This window comes from Syngnathoides biaculeatus, chromosome 2 (assembly GCF_019802595.1).
Source record: "Syngnathoides biaculeatus isolate LvHL_M chromosome 2, ASM1980259v1, whole genome shotgun sequence".
Classification (NCBI taxonomy): domain Eukaryota; kingdom Metazoa; phylum Chordata; class Actinopteri; order Syngnathiformes; family Syngnathidae; genus Syngnathoides; species Syngnathoides biaculeatus.
Genome location: NC_084641.1, coordinates 29,328,868 through 29,347,657, shown reverse-complemented (window position 1 = coordinate 29,347,657; position 18,790 = coordinate 29,328,868). Strand labels below are relative to the sequence as shown.

At 47.1% G+C, this 18,790-nt stretch overlaps 1 protein-coding gene across 2 annotated transcripts in view; it reads right to left on the bottom strand.

Moving 5' to 3' along the window:
• nol4la (nucleolar protein 4-like a) overlaps positions 1-18,790 on the bottom strand; it is a 38,954-nt gene that overhangs the window by 10,147 nt on the left and 10,017 nt on the right. For both annotated transcript variants that reach the window (XM_061846009.1, XM_061846016.1), the window contains exons 2-4: positions 10,269-10,424; positions 5,061-5,172; positions 2,499-2,608 (exon numbers count right to left, since the gene is read on the bottom strand). In XM_061846009.1, coding sequence (XP_061701993.1) covers positions 2,499-2,608; positions 5,061-5,172; positions 10,269-10,424 — 378 coding nt within the window. The remainder of the gene's footprint in view (positions 1-2,498; positions 2,609-5,060; positions 5,173-10,268; positions 10,425-18,790) is intronic.

Sequence of the window (18,790 nt, the reverse complement as noted above, 5' to 3'; positions counted from 1 at the left end):
GCTGGCGACCAGTTCAGGATGTGCCCCGCCTCCTGCCAGTTGACCGCTGGAATGGCTCCGGCACTCCCCGTGACCCTCATGAGGATAAGCGGCAAAGAAAATGGATGGATGGATAAATTGCCCCTTGGTGTGATTGTGAGTACAGCTGTTTGTCTCCATGTGCCCTGCGATTGGCTGGCGACCTGTTCAGGGTGTACTTTGCCTCCTGCCCGTTGACAGTTGGGATAGGCTCCGGCACTCCCCGTGACCCTCGTGAGGATAAGCAGGAAAAGAAAATGGATGGAATGATGGATAAATTGCCCCTCGGTGTGATTGTGAGTGCGGCTGTTGGCTGTCTCTATGTGGCCTGCGATTGGCTGGCAACCAGTTCCGAGTGTGCCCCGCCTCCTGCCCGTTGACAGCTGGGATAGGCTCCATCACTTACTGTGACCCATGTGAGGATAAGCAGCAAAAGAAAATGCATGGATAGATGTTATTGTTTTGAAATTGGCACACACCACACCCGTTCCCTTGACCACTTTTTTTTTGTGTGTGTGCAAAAATTGCGCTTTTTAAAAAACGAAAAATATCTTCTTTTACTAAGTGGATGAAGGCAAAATATTAATTTTACTGCTCGCCGCTGCTGAGGTGACATATTTGTATCTTGTAATGTATCCGAAATGGTGGTGGCGGGCGGGGGGGGGGGGGGGGCTGAGCCTGTTTTTTTTTTTTTTTTTTTTGACCAAAGTGTTTCAAACGGATTTGTGTCAATATTTCAGCAGCCCTGCAAGAATCTACTTTTGGGTCAGCACCGACCGATGTACCGACGCCAAAATGCGGGCGAAATTGGACCGAGAAATCCGGACCGGTTTCGGTGTACTTTTGCTCCGCTGACCGAGAGATGGTGATGCCGGGGTTGCCCCCCCCCCCCGGGCCCCCCCTCCATCTACAAAACGCGAGTGTCGACATTTTTTTTTTGTTGTATTTTGTTGGTACTCACCCGCAAATCGCAGCCAGACTCCCAAATTTCTTCATCATCCACATTATTATTATTATTATTATTATTATTATTATTTGGGCGAGTGCCGGCCGCTCCCTGCACTTCGGAGACAGTCGAGCGGGGGATGGGGGGGTAGGTGGTGGTGGGGGGGCACCCTCGCGTGGGAGTGGTCTCGCGTGTGACGTCACACCCTCGAGTGGGGGGGGGGGTTAAGCCCTCCTCTCGCCCTCGTGACGTGGCAGCGGCCATTCCAGATTTGGACAATTTATGGCGGCGACATTTATGAAAAACGGACCACTAACCTTTTTTTTTCCTTCTTCATATTTTGTGATGTTTTATTAATAATCCATCACATCATTTGCTGCATTTATCGGATTATTTTCGGTGCGTTGATACTCAAGACGTGCAAGTGTTGGTTTCTAAAACATTGCCGAGTGACTCCTTTACAATCCATCCGTCCGTTCATTTTCTGAGCCGCTTATCCTCACGAGGGTCACGGGCGTGCTGGAGCCGATCCCGGCTGTCATCGGGCGCACCCTGAACTAATCGCAAATCATTTACAATTCAATTAAGAAAGTCAACTTTGATTTGAATACTCCATTTACTTTTCTGTTGCTAAAATGTTACAAGATTCCAACTTAATATTTTCAGCATTTTTGTTTTTGTCTTTCTTGGGTTTTTTTTTTTTTTTTGCTCAACAGTGCATGCTAGCTGTGTTAGATGCCATGCTAACCGCTCCAGAAAAAAAATAGCTGTCACAAAAAGTAGATACATTAATTAATGTATTATTACACAATTATATTTTGTAAATACATTTTTTTATTTTATTTATTTTAAGCACGCAAGTATATTCTGTAGATGAATATCTTATGACGGGATTAGTGATTGGTTATCATTGATCGGTAATCGCTCCCAAAAATAAAGCGCAATATATATCCTGTCCATTTTCTGAGCTGCTTATCCTCACGAGGGTCGTGTGAGTGCTGGATTAGGATCAATTAGGAAAGTAAACTTTGATTTGTTATAATAATGCTACAAGATTAATATTTTCGTCATTTTTCTTTTTGTCTTTTATGTTTTTGCTCAATAGCGCATGCTAGCTGTGTTAGATGCCATGCTAACTGCTTCAGCTGTGTCACAAAAAGTAGATACATTAATTAATGTATTATTACACAATTATTTATTGTAACTATATTTTTTATATTTAGCAATAATGTAGATGAAAATCTCAATTTGTAATGGGATTAGTGATTGGTCATCATTGATTGGTAATCGCCCTCAAAAATCCTCCTCATCATGTATATATCCTTCCATCCATGTTTTGAGCCGCTAATCCTCACAAGGGTCGCGGGAGTGCTGTAGCCTATCCGAGCTGTCATTGGGCAGGAAGTGGGGTTCACCCTGAACTGGTCGCCAGCCAATCGCAGGCCACATGGAGATGAATGGATTTGTTTACCCCTCTTTTGTGTTGAAATGCAAAATAACAATTTCAAAACAACAACAATAATAACAGGCTTACCCTTTCGGTGGCGGTCATGCACTGCAGTTTCATTTGCTTCAGGTAGGTGGCAGTCAAGGGCATGTTGTAGTCAATCAGGTCCGGGACGAGCGAGGTCGGGCGGTCATTTTCTGCCGAGTGGAAAACGCCAATGAGTGCAACATTCTTTTTGTTGCTCTTTTATATCACTTTTTTTTCATTAATTTCTATACGGGTGTGTTCTTTAAAACGTATTACATATCGTTATTTTGGTAATTTTGTAACAAAATAAGTGAAAGGTTTATGTCTGCATCCTCCCCATCGTCCACTAGGGGGAGTCTTCCCGCATCCTACCGGTGGTCCTGGGCCCGCTCGAGTCTTTCTTTCTTCGGCCATCCATTTTCTACACGGCTTCTCCTCTTTCCGGTGAGCCGGAGCCTATCCCGGCTGAATAACGGGCGTCGAGCAGGGTGCACCCTGGATTGGTCGCCGGCCAAACACAGACAAGCAAATAACAATTCGCATATTACGGACAATTGAATTCTTCGACGAGGCTAGCGTGCATCTTTTTGGGTAAGTGGGAGGAAGCGGAACTGAATTCAAAGCTCAGAATTTGCATAACTTTTAAATATGTTACGTTTACGTGTATTTAACTTTTATGTCAACGAAATGTTTCACTTAATCCTTTAAAACAGTTTATTTTCATCAATTTGTTTGGGTAAGATTTAAAAAAAAAATGAAATGAAAATACAGCTGTTGTAATATTGTGCGCAGTATCAACATTTACATTGTGCATAAATGGGGATTGCAGCTGGTAAAGCGTTGGCCTCGCGGTTCTGAGGTCCCGGGTTCAATCCCGGACCCGACTGTGTGGAGTTTGCATCTTCTCCCCATGCTTGCGTGGCTTTTCTCCAGGTACTCCGGTTTCCTCCCACACCACAAAAACAGGCAACATTAATTGGACACTCTAAATTGCCCATAGGTGTGATTGCGAGTGCGTCTGTTTGTCTCGATGTGCCCTGCGATTGGTTGCCGAACCGGTTCTTGTGAGGATAAGCAGCTAAGGAGATGGATATTTGATTTCATCTTTTTTTAAATTCAAACTTTTGCATTGTATTTTTATTTTTTTTTATTATGACTTTTTTTTTTTCAACTGCAGTAAAACGCAGTGTTGATGTTCAAACTGTCCATAATGTAATATTTCATGCAATTGGACTGAACTTTAAGGACATGAAAATTTGCATTTAATCTTGCTGAAAGGTTTGTTTTCAAACATTTATTTAGTTGAAATCTTAGTTTTATGTCAAATACAATTTTATCCATCAGTCCATCTTTAGTTGCTTATCCTCACGAGGTTCACAGGGATTGCTTGAGCCTATCCCAGCTGTCAACGGGCAGGAGGCGGGGCACACCCTGAACTGGTTGCCGGCCAATCACAGGGCACATGGAGACAAACAGCCACACTCACAATCGCAACTAGGGGCAATTTCCATTCACCCATTTTCATTGCTGCTTATCCTCACGAGGGTCACGTGGACTGCTGGAGCCTATCCCATTTGTCAACCGGCAGGAGGCGGGGTACACCCCATACTGGTCGCCAGCCAATCACAGGGCACATGGAGACAGACAACAGTCGCACTCACAATCACACCTAGGGCCAATTTCATCCATCCATCCATCCATCCGTTTTCTTAGCCGCTTATCCTCACAAGGGTCACGGGGATTGCTGGAGCCTATCCCAGCTGTCAACGGGCATGAGGCGGGGTACACCCCGTACTGGTCGCCAGCCAATCGCAGGGCACATGTAGACAAACAGCCAAAGTCACAATCACACCTACAGGCAATTTCATCGATCCATCCGTTTTCTTAGCCGCTTATCCTCACAGGGGTCGCGGGGAGTGCTGGAGCCAATCCCAGCTGTCAACGGGCAGGAGGTGGGTAGGGTACAACCTGAACTGGTCGCCTGCCACTCGCAGGGCACATGTAGACAAACAACAGTCGCACTAACATTTACACCTAGAGGCAATTTCACCCATTCATCCGTTTTCTTAGCCGCTTATCCTCACAAGGGTCACGGGGAGTGCTGGAGCCTATCCCAGCCGTCAACGGGCATGAGGCGGGGTACAACCTGTACTGGTCGCCAGCCAATCGCAGGACACATGGAGGCAGACAACAGCCGCACTGACAATCACACCTATGGGCAATTTAGAGAGTCCAATTAATTTTCCATGTTTTTGGGATGTGGGAGGAAACCGGAGCACCCGGAGAAAAGCCACCCAGGCACAAGGAGGACACGCAGGCTGGGATTGAAGCCGGGACCTCAGAACTGTGAGGCCAACACTTTACTAGCTGCGCCACCGTGCCGCCTGCAACACAATTCATTGCCGTCATTTTTTCATTTTCCCGTTTATGCGCATAATATTCCAACAACTATTTTCATGGCGGACCTTACGGTGCCACTTTGGGAGCCAAATATATCATTTTTATTTTTCTATATTTGAAGGCGGTACCTGCTATAAAAGCTTTGGCGTCGGCCGCTAAAGGTTGATTTTGAAAAATAATGACGCCTCCGGAGGGAAGGAGGCCGTCCGCGGGTCGCGTTACCTTTGAACTCCGCCGCGCTGGGGTTGATGTGCATCCTCTTCTGGCACTCGCCGCAGCTCATTAGGAAGCGAGTCACGGCCTCGCGTGGCAGGAAGGCGTACGTCTCCGCGATCTGCGGCGGGGGGGATCACATCAAAAGTGGGATTTTGCCAAAAATTTGGCGCCAAAACGTCCCAACAGGTTGTGGGCTCCCTCCCCTCCCTTTTCGTCTCTCACTCGCATCGATTTCTCTTCTGATTCATATTGCTAAATTTTCGGGGGGACCTTTTCAAAGCTGTAAACTTGGAAAACGGCGTCTTTTAAAGTCCCCGTGAAGTGAAAGTCGATTTGAGGGGCGAGAAGTGTGTCAATGACAACCATCGAATTGAAAAGATTAGAAACAAAAATAAGGTTTCAAAATCATGGAAAAATTAGGCCGTTCTCTCCGAGCTCGAACGCTGTGGGCATCTGCTGATGGCGCCGTTCGACGACCTGGACAACGCCAAAACGATTTTGTCTAGTCTAGCGTCTTTTCTCTGCAGATATTGGAACCATAAAAATGAAAATATAGCCACTGAAAACCTCCGGTGGCTGGACTCGACGGTTTTCCACGGCGTGACAATGAGGCGCTCTAAAGGAGCCACGCACGCTTGATGCCCCGAATCACATGCTGGCTGTTGAGTCAGATGTTTTTTTTTTTTCCCCTGTTCGCTCATGTGTGACATGCGTGTACTCGTGGCAGACAACGAGGCACTCTAATGCAACTATTCAAATGAAAATATATGAAAGAAAAAGCCATGGTCAGCTAAGCTAAGTGCAGGTTAAAATTGTAGCGGAAAACTTGTTGCCACGTTTCATTTTTCTTCCACCTTCTCTTGGTGACATACGCACACTCATGACCGACAACAGCGCACTCTAACGTGGTAACCCTCAATCCAGTTGCTGGCTGTCATGTCAGACGGTTTTTTTCCCCGTTCACTCATCTGTGACATGAACTTAGGGCAGACAACGAGGCACGCTAAAGCAGCTATTCAAACCAAAACGTCATGAACGGGGCTCGAGGGTGGACCCAAATGCACGACTCAAGAGACAAGCAGACAGTGCAGAGGAAACCTTTATTCGGTCCAAGGTCTGGGATCGGGCGGACAGTCCAAACAATCAGAAGGAATAGTACGGCAGGCTTACGAGGGTGGTCAGTGGACAGGCGTGGGTCGGTACGCGGAGCGCAGACGTCAGCCAAACAGGGGTGCGGGAACGAGACATCAAGGACGACGGGGACAGGTCGTCCCCCGGGTCCTATATACACTTGTAGGCATCAGCTGGGACAAGGTGCAGGTGTGCGCTGACTAATTGGCTAGCCACGCCCAGCCTGAGCAGGAAGCCAGGAGCATGACACAAAATATATCGAAGAAAAAGCCACGGTCAGCTAGCTAAGTGCAGGTTGAAATTGTAGCGGATCACTTGTTGCCACGTCTCACTTTTTATGCCACCTTCTCACATGCGCACACTCATGGCCAACAACCGCGCACTCCTCGGTCCAGATGCTGGCTGTCAAGTCAGATTTAAAAGAAATCCCTCCTCCTCGCTCCACCGTCTTTCTCTACGTGATCCGCTGGCACTCACAGCTGACAACGAGGCACTCTGGAGCAACTATTCAAACGAAAATATATAAAAGAAAGAGCCATGGCCAGCTAGCGCACTCGAAAGCGATAACCCTCGGTCTAGACCCTGGCTGTCAAGTCAGATGTATTTTATAGATGCGTATACTCGGGGCAGACGACGAGGCACTCTAAAGCAACCATTCAAACCAAAATATATCAAAGAAAAAGCCATGGCAGGCTAGTTAAATATACGTTGCAAATGTAGCAGATAACTTGTTGCCACGTCTCACTTTTCTTCCACCTTATCTTGGTGACATACGCACACTCATGGCCGACAACAACGCACTCTAAAGCGGTAACCCTGGGTCCAGACGATAGCAGACTTAAAAGAAATCCCTCCTTCTCTCTCCACCGTCTTTCGCTACGTGATCTGCTGGCACTCACAGCTGACAACGAGGCGCTCTAAAGCGTCCGTTGCAGTCCTGGGCTGGATAACTGCTAATCCCAACGAAGGAGCTGTCACGAGCCATCGGTGCGGGGGAGGTCCCAAAAGCAGGACCCCGAGGCAAAGGCATAATGTCCAGTGGGTTTTATTTCAGAAACGGCGTCCTCCACCCGGTGACCCGGTGCAAACTCAATGAAACGTGTTAAGCCGGTGACGAAAACTCCAGCATAAATACGTGGTCAATTAACGGGACGAGTGCCAGAGCGGTAAACCAGGCCCCGCCCCTCCTGGCAGTGCTCCTTCCCCCGTTCATGGCAGGACCTCGAGTTCTTATAGTGGGGGACGGGGTGACTCATGCCAGAGTCTAAAGTGCGTCACAGGGTGCCATTTTGACCACAGCAGATCCCTCCACAATCCAGCGCTACATAGTTCTCAGTCACGCGTTTGGAAACAAATTCCGGAATGCTGAACCGGCGTCTCCGCCTCGGTGTTGGCGCCACGCTCGGCCTCCCCCAACCACCCGCGACTCCCCAGCGCCGCCCTCCCCCTTTTCCTCGTCCCCGCTGGCGTTTCCCTGGTAAAAGGCGACCTTCACAAGACCGCGGAGAGACACGGCAGGGGTGCCCGCCCCCCCACCGGGCCCAGCAATCCACCCCCACTCCCCCTCCTTCCTCTCCACACATCGCAGCCCCCCCTTGAGGCGGCTGAGAGCGAAAGGCCACCCAGAGGAGCGCACTCCTCCCAGAAGGCCACAGTGACAGTTCCATATTATGCCCTGCCCCAGTGATGCCACATCCTCAAAAGGGTACACTCGATCAGATATGACAGGACCTCTCTACAGGGCGGGGGCACAAGTAGAAATTCATCCCCCCGTACCTCGGAGGGAGGGGGTCGGTCGCTCCACCAAAGTCCTGCACACAAAAGCGAGCCGGTTTTTCGTCCCGCGCCACTCTGCGCCGGAAGCCGCACGGCCCCGCGTTCGCCTTTTCGTTTTCCGGAGGCGACGGTGAAAAAGTTGTTTTGCGTTCCCTTGGAAACTGCCGATGCTAAAAATTACACGTTGCGTTGCCAGTGCGAGAGAAAAAAAGAAGAAGAAGAAAAAAAAAAATGTCACGTTCTTAACAAAGACGCGCGGCCCTCCCGCCTGACGCAATACATTTTTCAAACATTTTTTACAGTTTAAAAAAAAAAAATACTACGGCGGTGCCTCGAGATATGAGTTCAATTTGTCCCACGTCGCCACGCTCGGAACTCAAAAACATCATCATCGATCAAATCATCTTTCCCCATTGAAATGAAAGGAAATGGCGTTAATCTGTCACAACCGCTTGCAAAACAAAACCAAAAAAAAAGTGTTTTTGAATTATAAAAATAGTACTCTATAATAACCCTAAAACAAACCATGACATTATTAAATACCATCTTTTTTTTTCCCCACAATTCCCACTTCAATGCACACTGCTGCGCTGCTAGTTCTGGCATGCACACGATGGCCACTTGGGGGCAGTACAAGATAGATTCAACCTTTCAACCCTGTGTCTTACGCGGTGATGCGGCTAATTTGTGCATTTTTTCTAACGGCCAGAAGGGGACGTTTGAGCGGAAAAGGTAAGCGTGAGACCGGTGGAATATATGTGCCGAGGAAGGGACTTTTACCGGTCCGGCCCTGTTAGCGCTGCGCTGGTGTGTTACTGCCGTGTCTCAGTGATTTTCACCGGTATATATATATATATATATTGGTTAACCGGCCCTGTTAGCGTGGCACTAAGGTTAGCTAGAATTAGCGTAGCGCTAACGTTAAACTCCATCTACCGTCTTTGTAGTGCTGTGCTAGTGTGTTACTGCTGTATCTCAGTGAGTTTTACCGGTAAGTTTTTTTTTTTTTTTTTTTAACGAGCCCTACTAGCACGACGTTAGTGTTAGCGTTAGCATTAGCGTGGTGCTAGCGTTAGCACGGCGACACTAGCGTTAAACTATTTCCGTTTACCGTCTTTCGCTGTAAATATCTCGCGTTTCAATGTGGGCGGTTGCGGCTTTTACACAGCTGCGGCGTGCGTATGTACCAAATGGTATTTCCTGTACAAAAATGTAAGGCTTGTAACCAGATGCGCTCTGTAGGCCGGGAATTACGGTAGTTAGAAAAAAACCTCCCTTAGCCAATATCGAATTGAAGTCACATGGGTCAGCACTTCTGACCGTGATGGCGGATTACGTTCACGTGGCGACGCAGAGAGGTTGAAATCTGATTGGACGAAAAGAAAACCTAACCCCTGCATCCAACCTTTGGTGCCTTGACACACGAGTTCGCTGTGTTTTGTTAGCTTGCTCGTAACTCAAAACATTGGTCTTTTCACATTAATCATTTTAAAAAACGTTTGGAATATCTTTTTTCAAAGGAAAATAGCAACTGAACTTTATATAAAAAAAAAAAACTGACGAATAACATAATCGAATAGAACATCGGTGTCAAAGTCTGGCCTGTGGGCCAAATTTGGCCCGCAGTGTCATTATATTTGGCCCGCGAGATAATTTCAAATTAAGACTTGAATGGTTGATTTATTCGTAGTTTTTCAATTTTTTTAGCCTGTGTAAGAAGCTAATTTTGACATTTGTCTCAGAAGGATGCAAATTTTATTTAATATGCCATTGATATGTTTTTATTATTATTATTATTAGAAATAATATTGTTATTATTAATAGTATTATTAGCAACTCGATTTTGCACACCTGTACGTTTAAGTTCTATAAGCCATTAGCCAATATTGTTCAATATTGATTGATAAACCAAAATTTGTTTGGTTCCATATTAAAAGGTTCATTTGTTCAATTTTCAAATTTTGGCCCGAATTTGAGTTTGACACGCCCTGAAATAGAACATCGGGAATGTAACATCATGATTTTAAAGCGTCAATTCGATGGGTTTGCACTCCTCCTTCTACTGTGCCCACTATGCCTACCGGGGGTTTGGGGAGTAGTGTACTGTAATAATAATAATAATAATAATAATGTAATAAACTATAATACAGTACTAAAGACACAAACAAAGGTGTCTCTGGGAAGTGGAAAAATATTGGCCGTTGTTTGCCAAAGATAAAGAGTATTTTGGTGTTGTTTTACAGTCTGCATGTGTTGCTAAATCATTTGTGTTCCCCTTTACATTTAATTCGAACGTTCCCAACTCACCGCTTTGTAGGTCTTCTTTTGTCCGGCGTGCTTGGGCGCTCTGCCGGGGTCGGCGCCGATCTCGACGTGCATGGCGTAGATGATGTCGAAGAAGTCCTCCACCACGGCCACTCGCTTCAGGGACGAGTTGTCCTGGGCTGAATTGCCGTCCGAACACTGAAACGCACACGACGGGTTTTTTTCATTCCTCACGGTGGCAAATTGGGAGACGCCAGAAAGGAACGATTTGGAGGACCAGTTTTTAGTTCTACCCGAGTCACGTGATTGTCAAGTAACGCTACTCTTACTTGAGTACGGTGTGTGGCGATTTTACGCATCTCTTTTTTTACTTTTTGTACATTCCTGGAGGAGTAGTATTTGCATTTGTACTTCCTCCTAAGTACTGAACGCGAGTCCTTCTGCGTTCAGGCCTGTATGTGTCCATCAATCCATATTTTACCACTTGTTTTGATTAGTCTCGTGGGATAGCTGTACGCCGACCGACGTTAGGAGACAGGCGGTGCGCGCCCCGGACCGGTCGCCGGCCAACGACAGGGCTACCCGGGTTGTTCGCAGACACGCCGCGACGCGTTGGTCTTTCGGTCGCAGAGTCGCGAGGACGTCTCCTCACCTCCGACGCCGTTTAAAAATAGAGCAGCCGGGAGAGCGACGTCGAGTCCCCTCCCGCCGACCGCCACCTCTGGCAGTCATCCTGCTCTCCCGCACCGCTGACCCTGTCGCCATAGAAACTGCCAGCCGTTTCCTCCCCGGGCAGGTGTGGCGGGCGGAAGGGGTCACGTGACATCGCGCTGGAAGCGGGATCGCCAGGACAACCGCCTCCGTCCGCCGCGTCGCACGGTGCTTTCCCCTCCCCGCGTTTGCCGGTTCGTTACTCTCCATCCCCTTGGAAATATTACGTGGAGTCACTTTGACTAATATTTTCATCCAAATTATGGACGAGAAAGTTTTGGAGACGGCTGATTTGCAAGTGATCTTGGTTTGTAGGACCATCCCGAGTTCACAAAGTTGTCCCACTACGGGAGGAGACTTTTCTCCCTCCCACCTTGGCATTCCTGGGATTTGACATTTGATCAGGCTCGCCCCCCCCCCCCCCCCTCCCGTCCCCTCGCGTCGCCTTCGTCCCGTCCGTCCATCCGTCCTGGACGGACCATCTCGCGCTGTTTTCTTACGCCCCCCCCCCCGCCCCCCTCTCCTTCTCTCTTCTTGCTCCGGCTCTCCCAAGTGCGAGGTAATGATCGTTGCCATGGCAACTAAAACCAGCTCACAGAGCGGGTTTGTTTTAATCCCCCCCCCCCCGACACACACACCCCCTTCCCAGCCACTCTCCCCTGTCAGCATGGGCCAAATGTAACGCTAATAAATGAAATGATAACAATCCTCCACCTCATCATTGCAGCAGTAATCTAGCAAGGTATCATCACAACCCCCCCCCCCCCTCAAAAAAACGAAAAAAAAAAAAAAAAACTCGCGGTGACATCACCGGAGCTACCGCTGCTCGGGACAATGGTGTCAGGTCCATTCATGCTGGATTTAGATAATCTCATACAAGTGCGGGGTGTGCATTGCACCCACAGCACTGCTGCATCTCTGCCGAATCCCTCGGCGCTCGCTCGGAAGCGGGATTTGGACGCCGACTTCGGGGGCCTGCGCGTTCTCTTTTTCCTTTAGCGATTATTAAAATAAAATTATAATTACAAAAAAATCTTTCTTACCCTGTATTCTTATTTACTTGACTTAATTTTTTTTTTCTTTAATAATCTCCTGAGTGCTGCCCGTAAGCGATGAATTTCCCCTCTGGAGATTAATAAAGGTGAATTTATTAATCAATAGCAAATCAAATCAAACATTTTGATAATCGATGAATCATATCGAGCCATTGTTGATCTCAAACCTGTTCAAATCCTCTGATGTCAGCTTCTCAGTCGTGGTAAATATTCACAAATTTCTGCACTCCTCTATGAAAGCATGTGTTTGATGAAAATAAGACATTTGCAAACATTTGACCCGATTTTGGAAAACAATATTTCACACTTTTGTCTTTGTTTTCTTTCTTTCTGACACGGTATTGACCAAACCGGCAACTGAATCATAATCAAGTCACGGACAAAAACTTTCCTGTAACTTGAATCAACTTGACTGAAAAAAATGGAGCCCGAGATTGAAAAGCATACAGTGAAGAAAAAAAGTATTTGAACACCCCTGCTATGTTGCAACTTCTCCCACTTCGAAATCATGGAGGGGTCTGAAATTTTCATCGTAGGCGCATGTCCACTAAAAAGAAAAATCCAGAAATTGCAATGTATGAAATTATTTGTGTGATACAGCTGCAAATAAGTATTTCAACACCTGTCTGTCAGCTAGAATTCTGACCCTCAAAGACCCGTTAGTCCGCCTCTAAAAGTCCACCTCCGCTCCACGTATGATCCTGAATCAGAAGACACCTGCCCACCCCGTACAATCAGTAAGACTCAAACGTGTAACACGGCCAAGACCAAAGAGCCGTCCAAAGACACCAGAGACAAAATTGCTGGAAAGGGCTACGGAGAAATTCCCAAGCAGCTTGGGGGGAAAAAAAAAAAGGTCCACTGTCGGAGCAATCGTCAGAAAATGGAAGAAGGTAAACATGACGGTCAATCTGGATCGGAGTGGAGCCCCCCGTGCGAGATATATCACATCGTGGGGTCTCGATGATCCTTAGAAAGGTGAGGAATCAGTCCAGGACTACACCACAGGACTTGGTCAATGACCTGAAAAAGAGCTGGGACCACCGTTTCCAAGGTGACTGATGGTAATACACGAAGACGTCATGGTCAACGGTCATTGGCAAACTTAAGCCAATGACCATTTGGAAGATACAGACGAGTCATGGGAGAAAGTTTTGTGGTCAGATGAGACCAAAATGGAATTTTTGGTCATAATTCCACGTACCGTATTTGGAGGAAGACGGATGATGAGTTTCACCCCGAGAACACCGTCCCTACTGTGAAGCACGGGGGTGCTAGCATCATGCTTTGGGGGTGCTTTTCTGCACATGGGACAGGACGACTGCGCTGTATGAAGGAGAGGATGACGGCGGCCATGTTTTGTGAGATTTTGGGGAACAACCTCTTTCCCTGAAGATGGGTCGCGGCCAGGTCTGATGACCCGAAGCACACAGCCAGGAAAACCCAAGGACTGGCGCCGTAAGAGGCATACCAAGGTTCTGGTGTGGCCTAGCCAGTTCCCAGACGTAAACCCAATAGAAAATCGTTGGAGGGAGCCTAAACTCCGTGTTTCTCAGCGACAACCCAGAAACCGGTCTGATCTCGGGAAGATCTGTGTGGAGGGAGTGGGCCAAAATCCCTCCTGCAGTAGGTGCAAACCTGGTGAAAAGCTACAGGAAACGTTTGACCTCTGTAATTGCAAACAAAGGCTTCTGTACCAAATATTAACATTGCTTTTCTCAGGTGTTCAAATACTTATTTGCTGCTGTATCACACAAGTAAATGGTTATAAAATCATACATTGTGATTTTTGGATTTTTCTTTTTCGATGATCTCTCTCGCAGCGGACATGCACCTCCGATGAAAACTTCAGACCCCTCCGACGATTTCTAAGTGGGAGAACTTGCAACATAGCAGGGTGTTCAAATCCATATTTTTTTCACTGTATAATTTATAATCTAATTTACACACATTTGGTTAGATGTGAATCAAACTCGGTCGCGTATGTCAACCCAGTAGCGGTTCTGTTCACATCAATCAGTCGCTGTGAGTTTCTTTAAGGTTGGCGAGTACGACGCCACGTCGCAACCTCTTAGGTGGGACGTATCAAAATAATACCTAATAATCATAATTGATCAGTTACAGTCACGGAGGGTGGCTGAACTTTCATGCAAAATAAATTTTCAATCAATGGACTGATCAATATTCAATTTTGAACAGGCCAAACTGATCTTTTCATAGGGGGCTGGAAAAAAAAGAACGCTCAAAACGGAAAATATTTGCAACCTGTTGTGTACAGGTAAGAAAAAGCAATTCGCCGACGGCCGCTTTGGGCTCGACGCCAGATTGCGAAAAGGCTTCCAAAAAGAGTCAAGCGGGGGGGGGTCAACCATTGGCACGTGGGCCCAGCGGGGTCTCCAGTCCGCGTGTTTGAGCCGGAGGCAAGTGCCGAGCGGCGCCGGAGCGATTTGGTCTCGTCGGCGACGTGGCAGCGGCCCTAAATGGCAACAAGACGTCGTCGTCGTCGTCGCGAGCACGACGCCGAAGCGCCCTCGCCCTCCTCTCCTCTCCGCCGTCTCTCTTTCTTTGTAATCCCGCAGGACTTTGCTCCTCTCCCCAGCCGCCCGCGCAACCAGCCCCCATCCTCGGCTCCCTGTCCCGCAACAAACCGCTCTGTTGCTAGGAGACTGGAGGGTTTGAGCCGGCCGCCCCCACCCCCGCTGGCAGTCACACACACGACGGGGAAGAGAGAAGCGGTCCTGCGCACAGGCAGGTCAGGGTGGGGAGGGGGGGGGGGGGGGCGAGCGAGCGAGCTTCACGGGAAGCAGCTGGGTCACAAAAGGCAGGCCGCGAGCCGCAAATCCGATCCGTTGGGCCGACGCATAAATACAGGTGCTCGACGTGCACAAATACATGAGCGGGGAACTTCAACTGGAAGTTTACAATTTAAAAAAAAAAAAAAAAAAAAATACATTGACTGTACCAGCGTAGCGGTACACACGCCTGATTTTGGCGCGGGGAGGGTGGGATCGATTCCCGCTCGGCGATGCTGTCGCTATCTGCCCCGCGACTGACCGGCGACCAGTTCGGGGCGTCGTCCGCCTTTCACCCGAAGATAGCTGGGATAGGCTCCAGCTTTTCCGCGTGCCTTGTGAGGATAAGCGGCTCGGATGACGACATGACATGTACCGTACCGTACATATGTGCGTACACAGAATTACACGTGTGACCGCACGTAATATTTTTCCGTGAAGTAGCTCACGGTTTTGATTCCTCACATTTGCGATTCGAGTCCTTTTGGATTCAGTAGGTCGCAGGTGTAAAACTCAAGGCTCAGGGGCCAGAACTGTCCCGCCGCATTCTTTCTATGTGGCCCGTAAAAGCAAATCAGGATTCTTCCTCATGTCTGTAGCGACATTTAAAATTGTCTCAAATGATCAACAACAACAACACAAAAATATGGCAAGCATTTTTGTTACCAAATCCATTAGCTGGACAAACTATCACCTTTGACCTTGGTGAATTTTCTTTATCGATCCCTTTTTAAGGCTTAATGGGAAACGAGTGCCTTGTGTTATTTCAACCTACAACAACAAAAAAAAAAAACAAAAACAAAAGGTGCTCGTTTGCCATTATAACTTTAGGTCGTTATTAAAAGACATTCATCTTTGTATTCAACGGCAAACAAACGAAGCAAGCATCTCGTTATTTATGCGTGCCAATATCAGATATGTGATATTGATATTTGACATGTGATAGCACACTTTCCTCGATTGGATTTGGACTGCAACAATTATTCAACAACGACCGTCATTTCCGGCCTACAAGCCGCAACTTTTTTTCCCCACACGCTTTCAACCCTGCGGTTTATGCGGTGATGCGGCTAATTTGTGCATTTTTTTCTGACGGCCACGAGGGGGCACTCGAGCGGAAAAGGTAAGAGTGAGACCGGTGGAATACATGTGCCGAGGAAGGGACTTTTACGGGTCCGGCCCTGTTAGCGCAGCGATAGCATGTTTACTGCCGTGTTTCAGTGATTTTTACCTGTAAGATTTTTTTTTTAACCGACCCTACAAGCACAGCGTTAGTGTTAGCATTCGCATTAGCGTGGCGCCAGTGTTAGCACAGCGACACTAGCGTGAAACTCTTTCTGTGTACCGTCTTTCTTTGTAAGTATCTCGCGTTTCAATGTGGGCACTTGCGGCTTTTACAGAGCTGTATGTTTTTTGTAACCGGCCTTGCTAGCGTAGCGCTAGTATTAGCTTGTCGCTAGCGTTAAACTCTCTGTGTACCGTCTTTCTTTGTAAATATCTCGTGTTTTGATATGGGTTTCAATGTGGACACTTGCGGCTTTTACACAGGTGTAAGTATGTACCAAATGGTATTTCCTTTACAAATGTACTGGGTGAGGCTTATAACCGGGTGCGCTCTGTAGGCCGGAAATTACGGTAGTTGTCCATTTGCTGTGCGTACCGAGTGTCACAATCTGATGAGCCAATTCAACATTTAAATGGTGTCATATTCGTAAAATGATTCAATATCGATTCAAAGAGTTTTTTTATGGATTCAGTGAAATATTGGTCGAGGTCTGCTCCATCACCTCACATTTTTCTAGGAATAAATCATCAGATGTTGAGTATTTGCACAATAATAACTTATTTGTGCAAAATTTAAAAAAAACATGACAGTTCTGTACAAAGGCTGGAAAAGCAATCTGCGCATAAATTAATTGGTTTTTTTTTTTTTCCAACATGGAAATAGTGATGAAAATGAAAATCGTGCCTGGCATAATTTAAAAAAAAAAGACCCAACTTTTGTCCATTTGCTGCGTTTTTAAAGAATTATTCATTATTTGAGATGAGTTCACCGACACCATAGAGCAGGCGTGTCAAACTCATTTTTGTCGCGGGCCATATTGCAGTTACGGTTCCCCTAAAACCATAATCTGTCATCCCCTCTTCATATTCACACGTGAAATTCATAAACTTGTTTTGATTCCGAGATCAAGTGTAATGGCGTTTTTCCGACATTGTTCATATTTGGTCACGCAAAAAACGCTTTTGACGATTTTGAAATCTTGCTGCAGATTTTCACAAGAATCACGGAAATGGTTGGCCTCCGCGGGCCGCGTGAAATCACGCGGCGGGCCAGATCTGGCCCCCCGGGCCTTGAGTTTGACACCCGTTGCCATACCGCGTTCAAATGTCAAAAATACTTCAGCCCCGTACCTCAAAAAACTCAGAAGTGGAGTCGCTCGTATCTTAAGGCATTTGTTAAATTTGTTAAAAAAGAAGTTTGTCCGTCTCTGGCCTCGTCTTGTCCGTTTAATCCGATTTTCAGTGAAGTGAGGCGAAATGAAAGACTTGCTCGCAGTTTTAACCCGTTTTTACTTTTTATGCAACTCAAGACAAAATGAGGGCTGCTCGATTGCGTCAACTGAGTTTTAAGAGCTCAAAACCAGTCAACAGCGGCACACCGACGCCGACGCACTTTGCCAAACGTCGTCATTTAAAAACAAAACTTAGTCAAACAGTGAAATGAACCTTTCACGCCCCCCCGATGGACGACATACAGAGGTCAAGACCCGATTCGCCCGCTGCGATACGACGGCTTTAAAAATCATATTTAATCTCATTACGGAGAATCGATCGTGAATTCTAATTCGGTTCTACCGTGACTGTTCAAATAAGATCGCGGCCACGTCGTCATCAAATTTCCATTCGTTACGATCAAAAATGACCTCCTTGCTAATGTCCGCAATGGACCTTTCCGACCTGTCAATTAATCACTCGTGCGATAATAGCCAATCAGATAGCTGCGTTATCTTGACACGCCCCCTCTCGCCGTATTGCCCCACAAGCAATGCCGGTTGATAGTAGCGTGCGCCTGGAAACGCTAATGTTACGAAGGAAATGGTGCTTCAGATGCGCTTGGGGAACGTGCAATTCTGATGAAAGAGAACCTGCTAGCTTACAAGGGGCCCGCCCGCTTGGTTCATTTTCCAAAGCCTAAAACACAGTTGACGAAGTGTCTATGATGGATTAAGGCTCGCGGAAGAGCGCGCGTACAACGAAATGTGGACAATATCGCCCACCCACTTCTAAAGACTACAATGATATTACTCGTGATCTTTCCAAGTAAAAAGTACTCACCCTGATTTACGCGCGCAGTGCGATTCCACTATTTTATCCTGTTGGATTTCAATATGAAGTTTGTGAGGCGTCAAAAATTTCGCTGTGACTCTGACATTGCGTCCTGCTCTGTCCAAAATCGAAATTACGTGTAAATATCCTTGCGCGAAATAGTTGACACCTCTCTGCAGAACTCTCTTTGACAACTCTGACGCGTTTAGCAAAAAAACATACCGTAATATATTCTGGAATACGCGATAGAGAATCCACTTCGAACCTGTTCTGTTCGGTCGCCATTTTGGAAGCTTGCGGGACAACTGTAAGCTAAGGGGGCGGAGCTCAAGCTCGGCAGTCGGAAAGAGGGATCCTCGTTAAAGGAAGACATTTTAAAGCGTTGTCATCACAGTTCTGTGGTCCCGGGTTCAATCCCGGCCCCGCCTGTGTGGAGTTTGCATGTTCTCCCCTGTGCCTACGTGGCTTTTCTCCGGGTGGGCACTCCGGTTTCCTCCCACATCCCCAAAACATGCAACATTAACTGGACGCTCTAAATTGCCCATGGGTGTGATTGTGAGTGCGACTGTAGTCTGTGAGTGGCATTTTCTTTACTACTTATCCTCACGGGGGTCACGGGGAGTTCTGAAGCCTATCCCAGCAGTTAAGGGGCAGGAGGCAGGGTACACCCTGAACT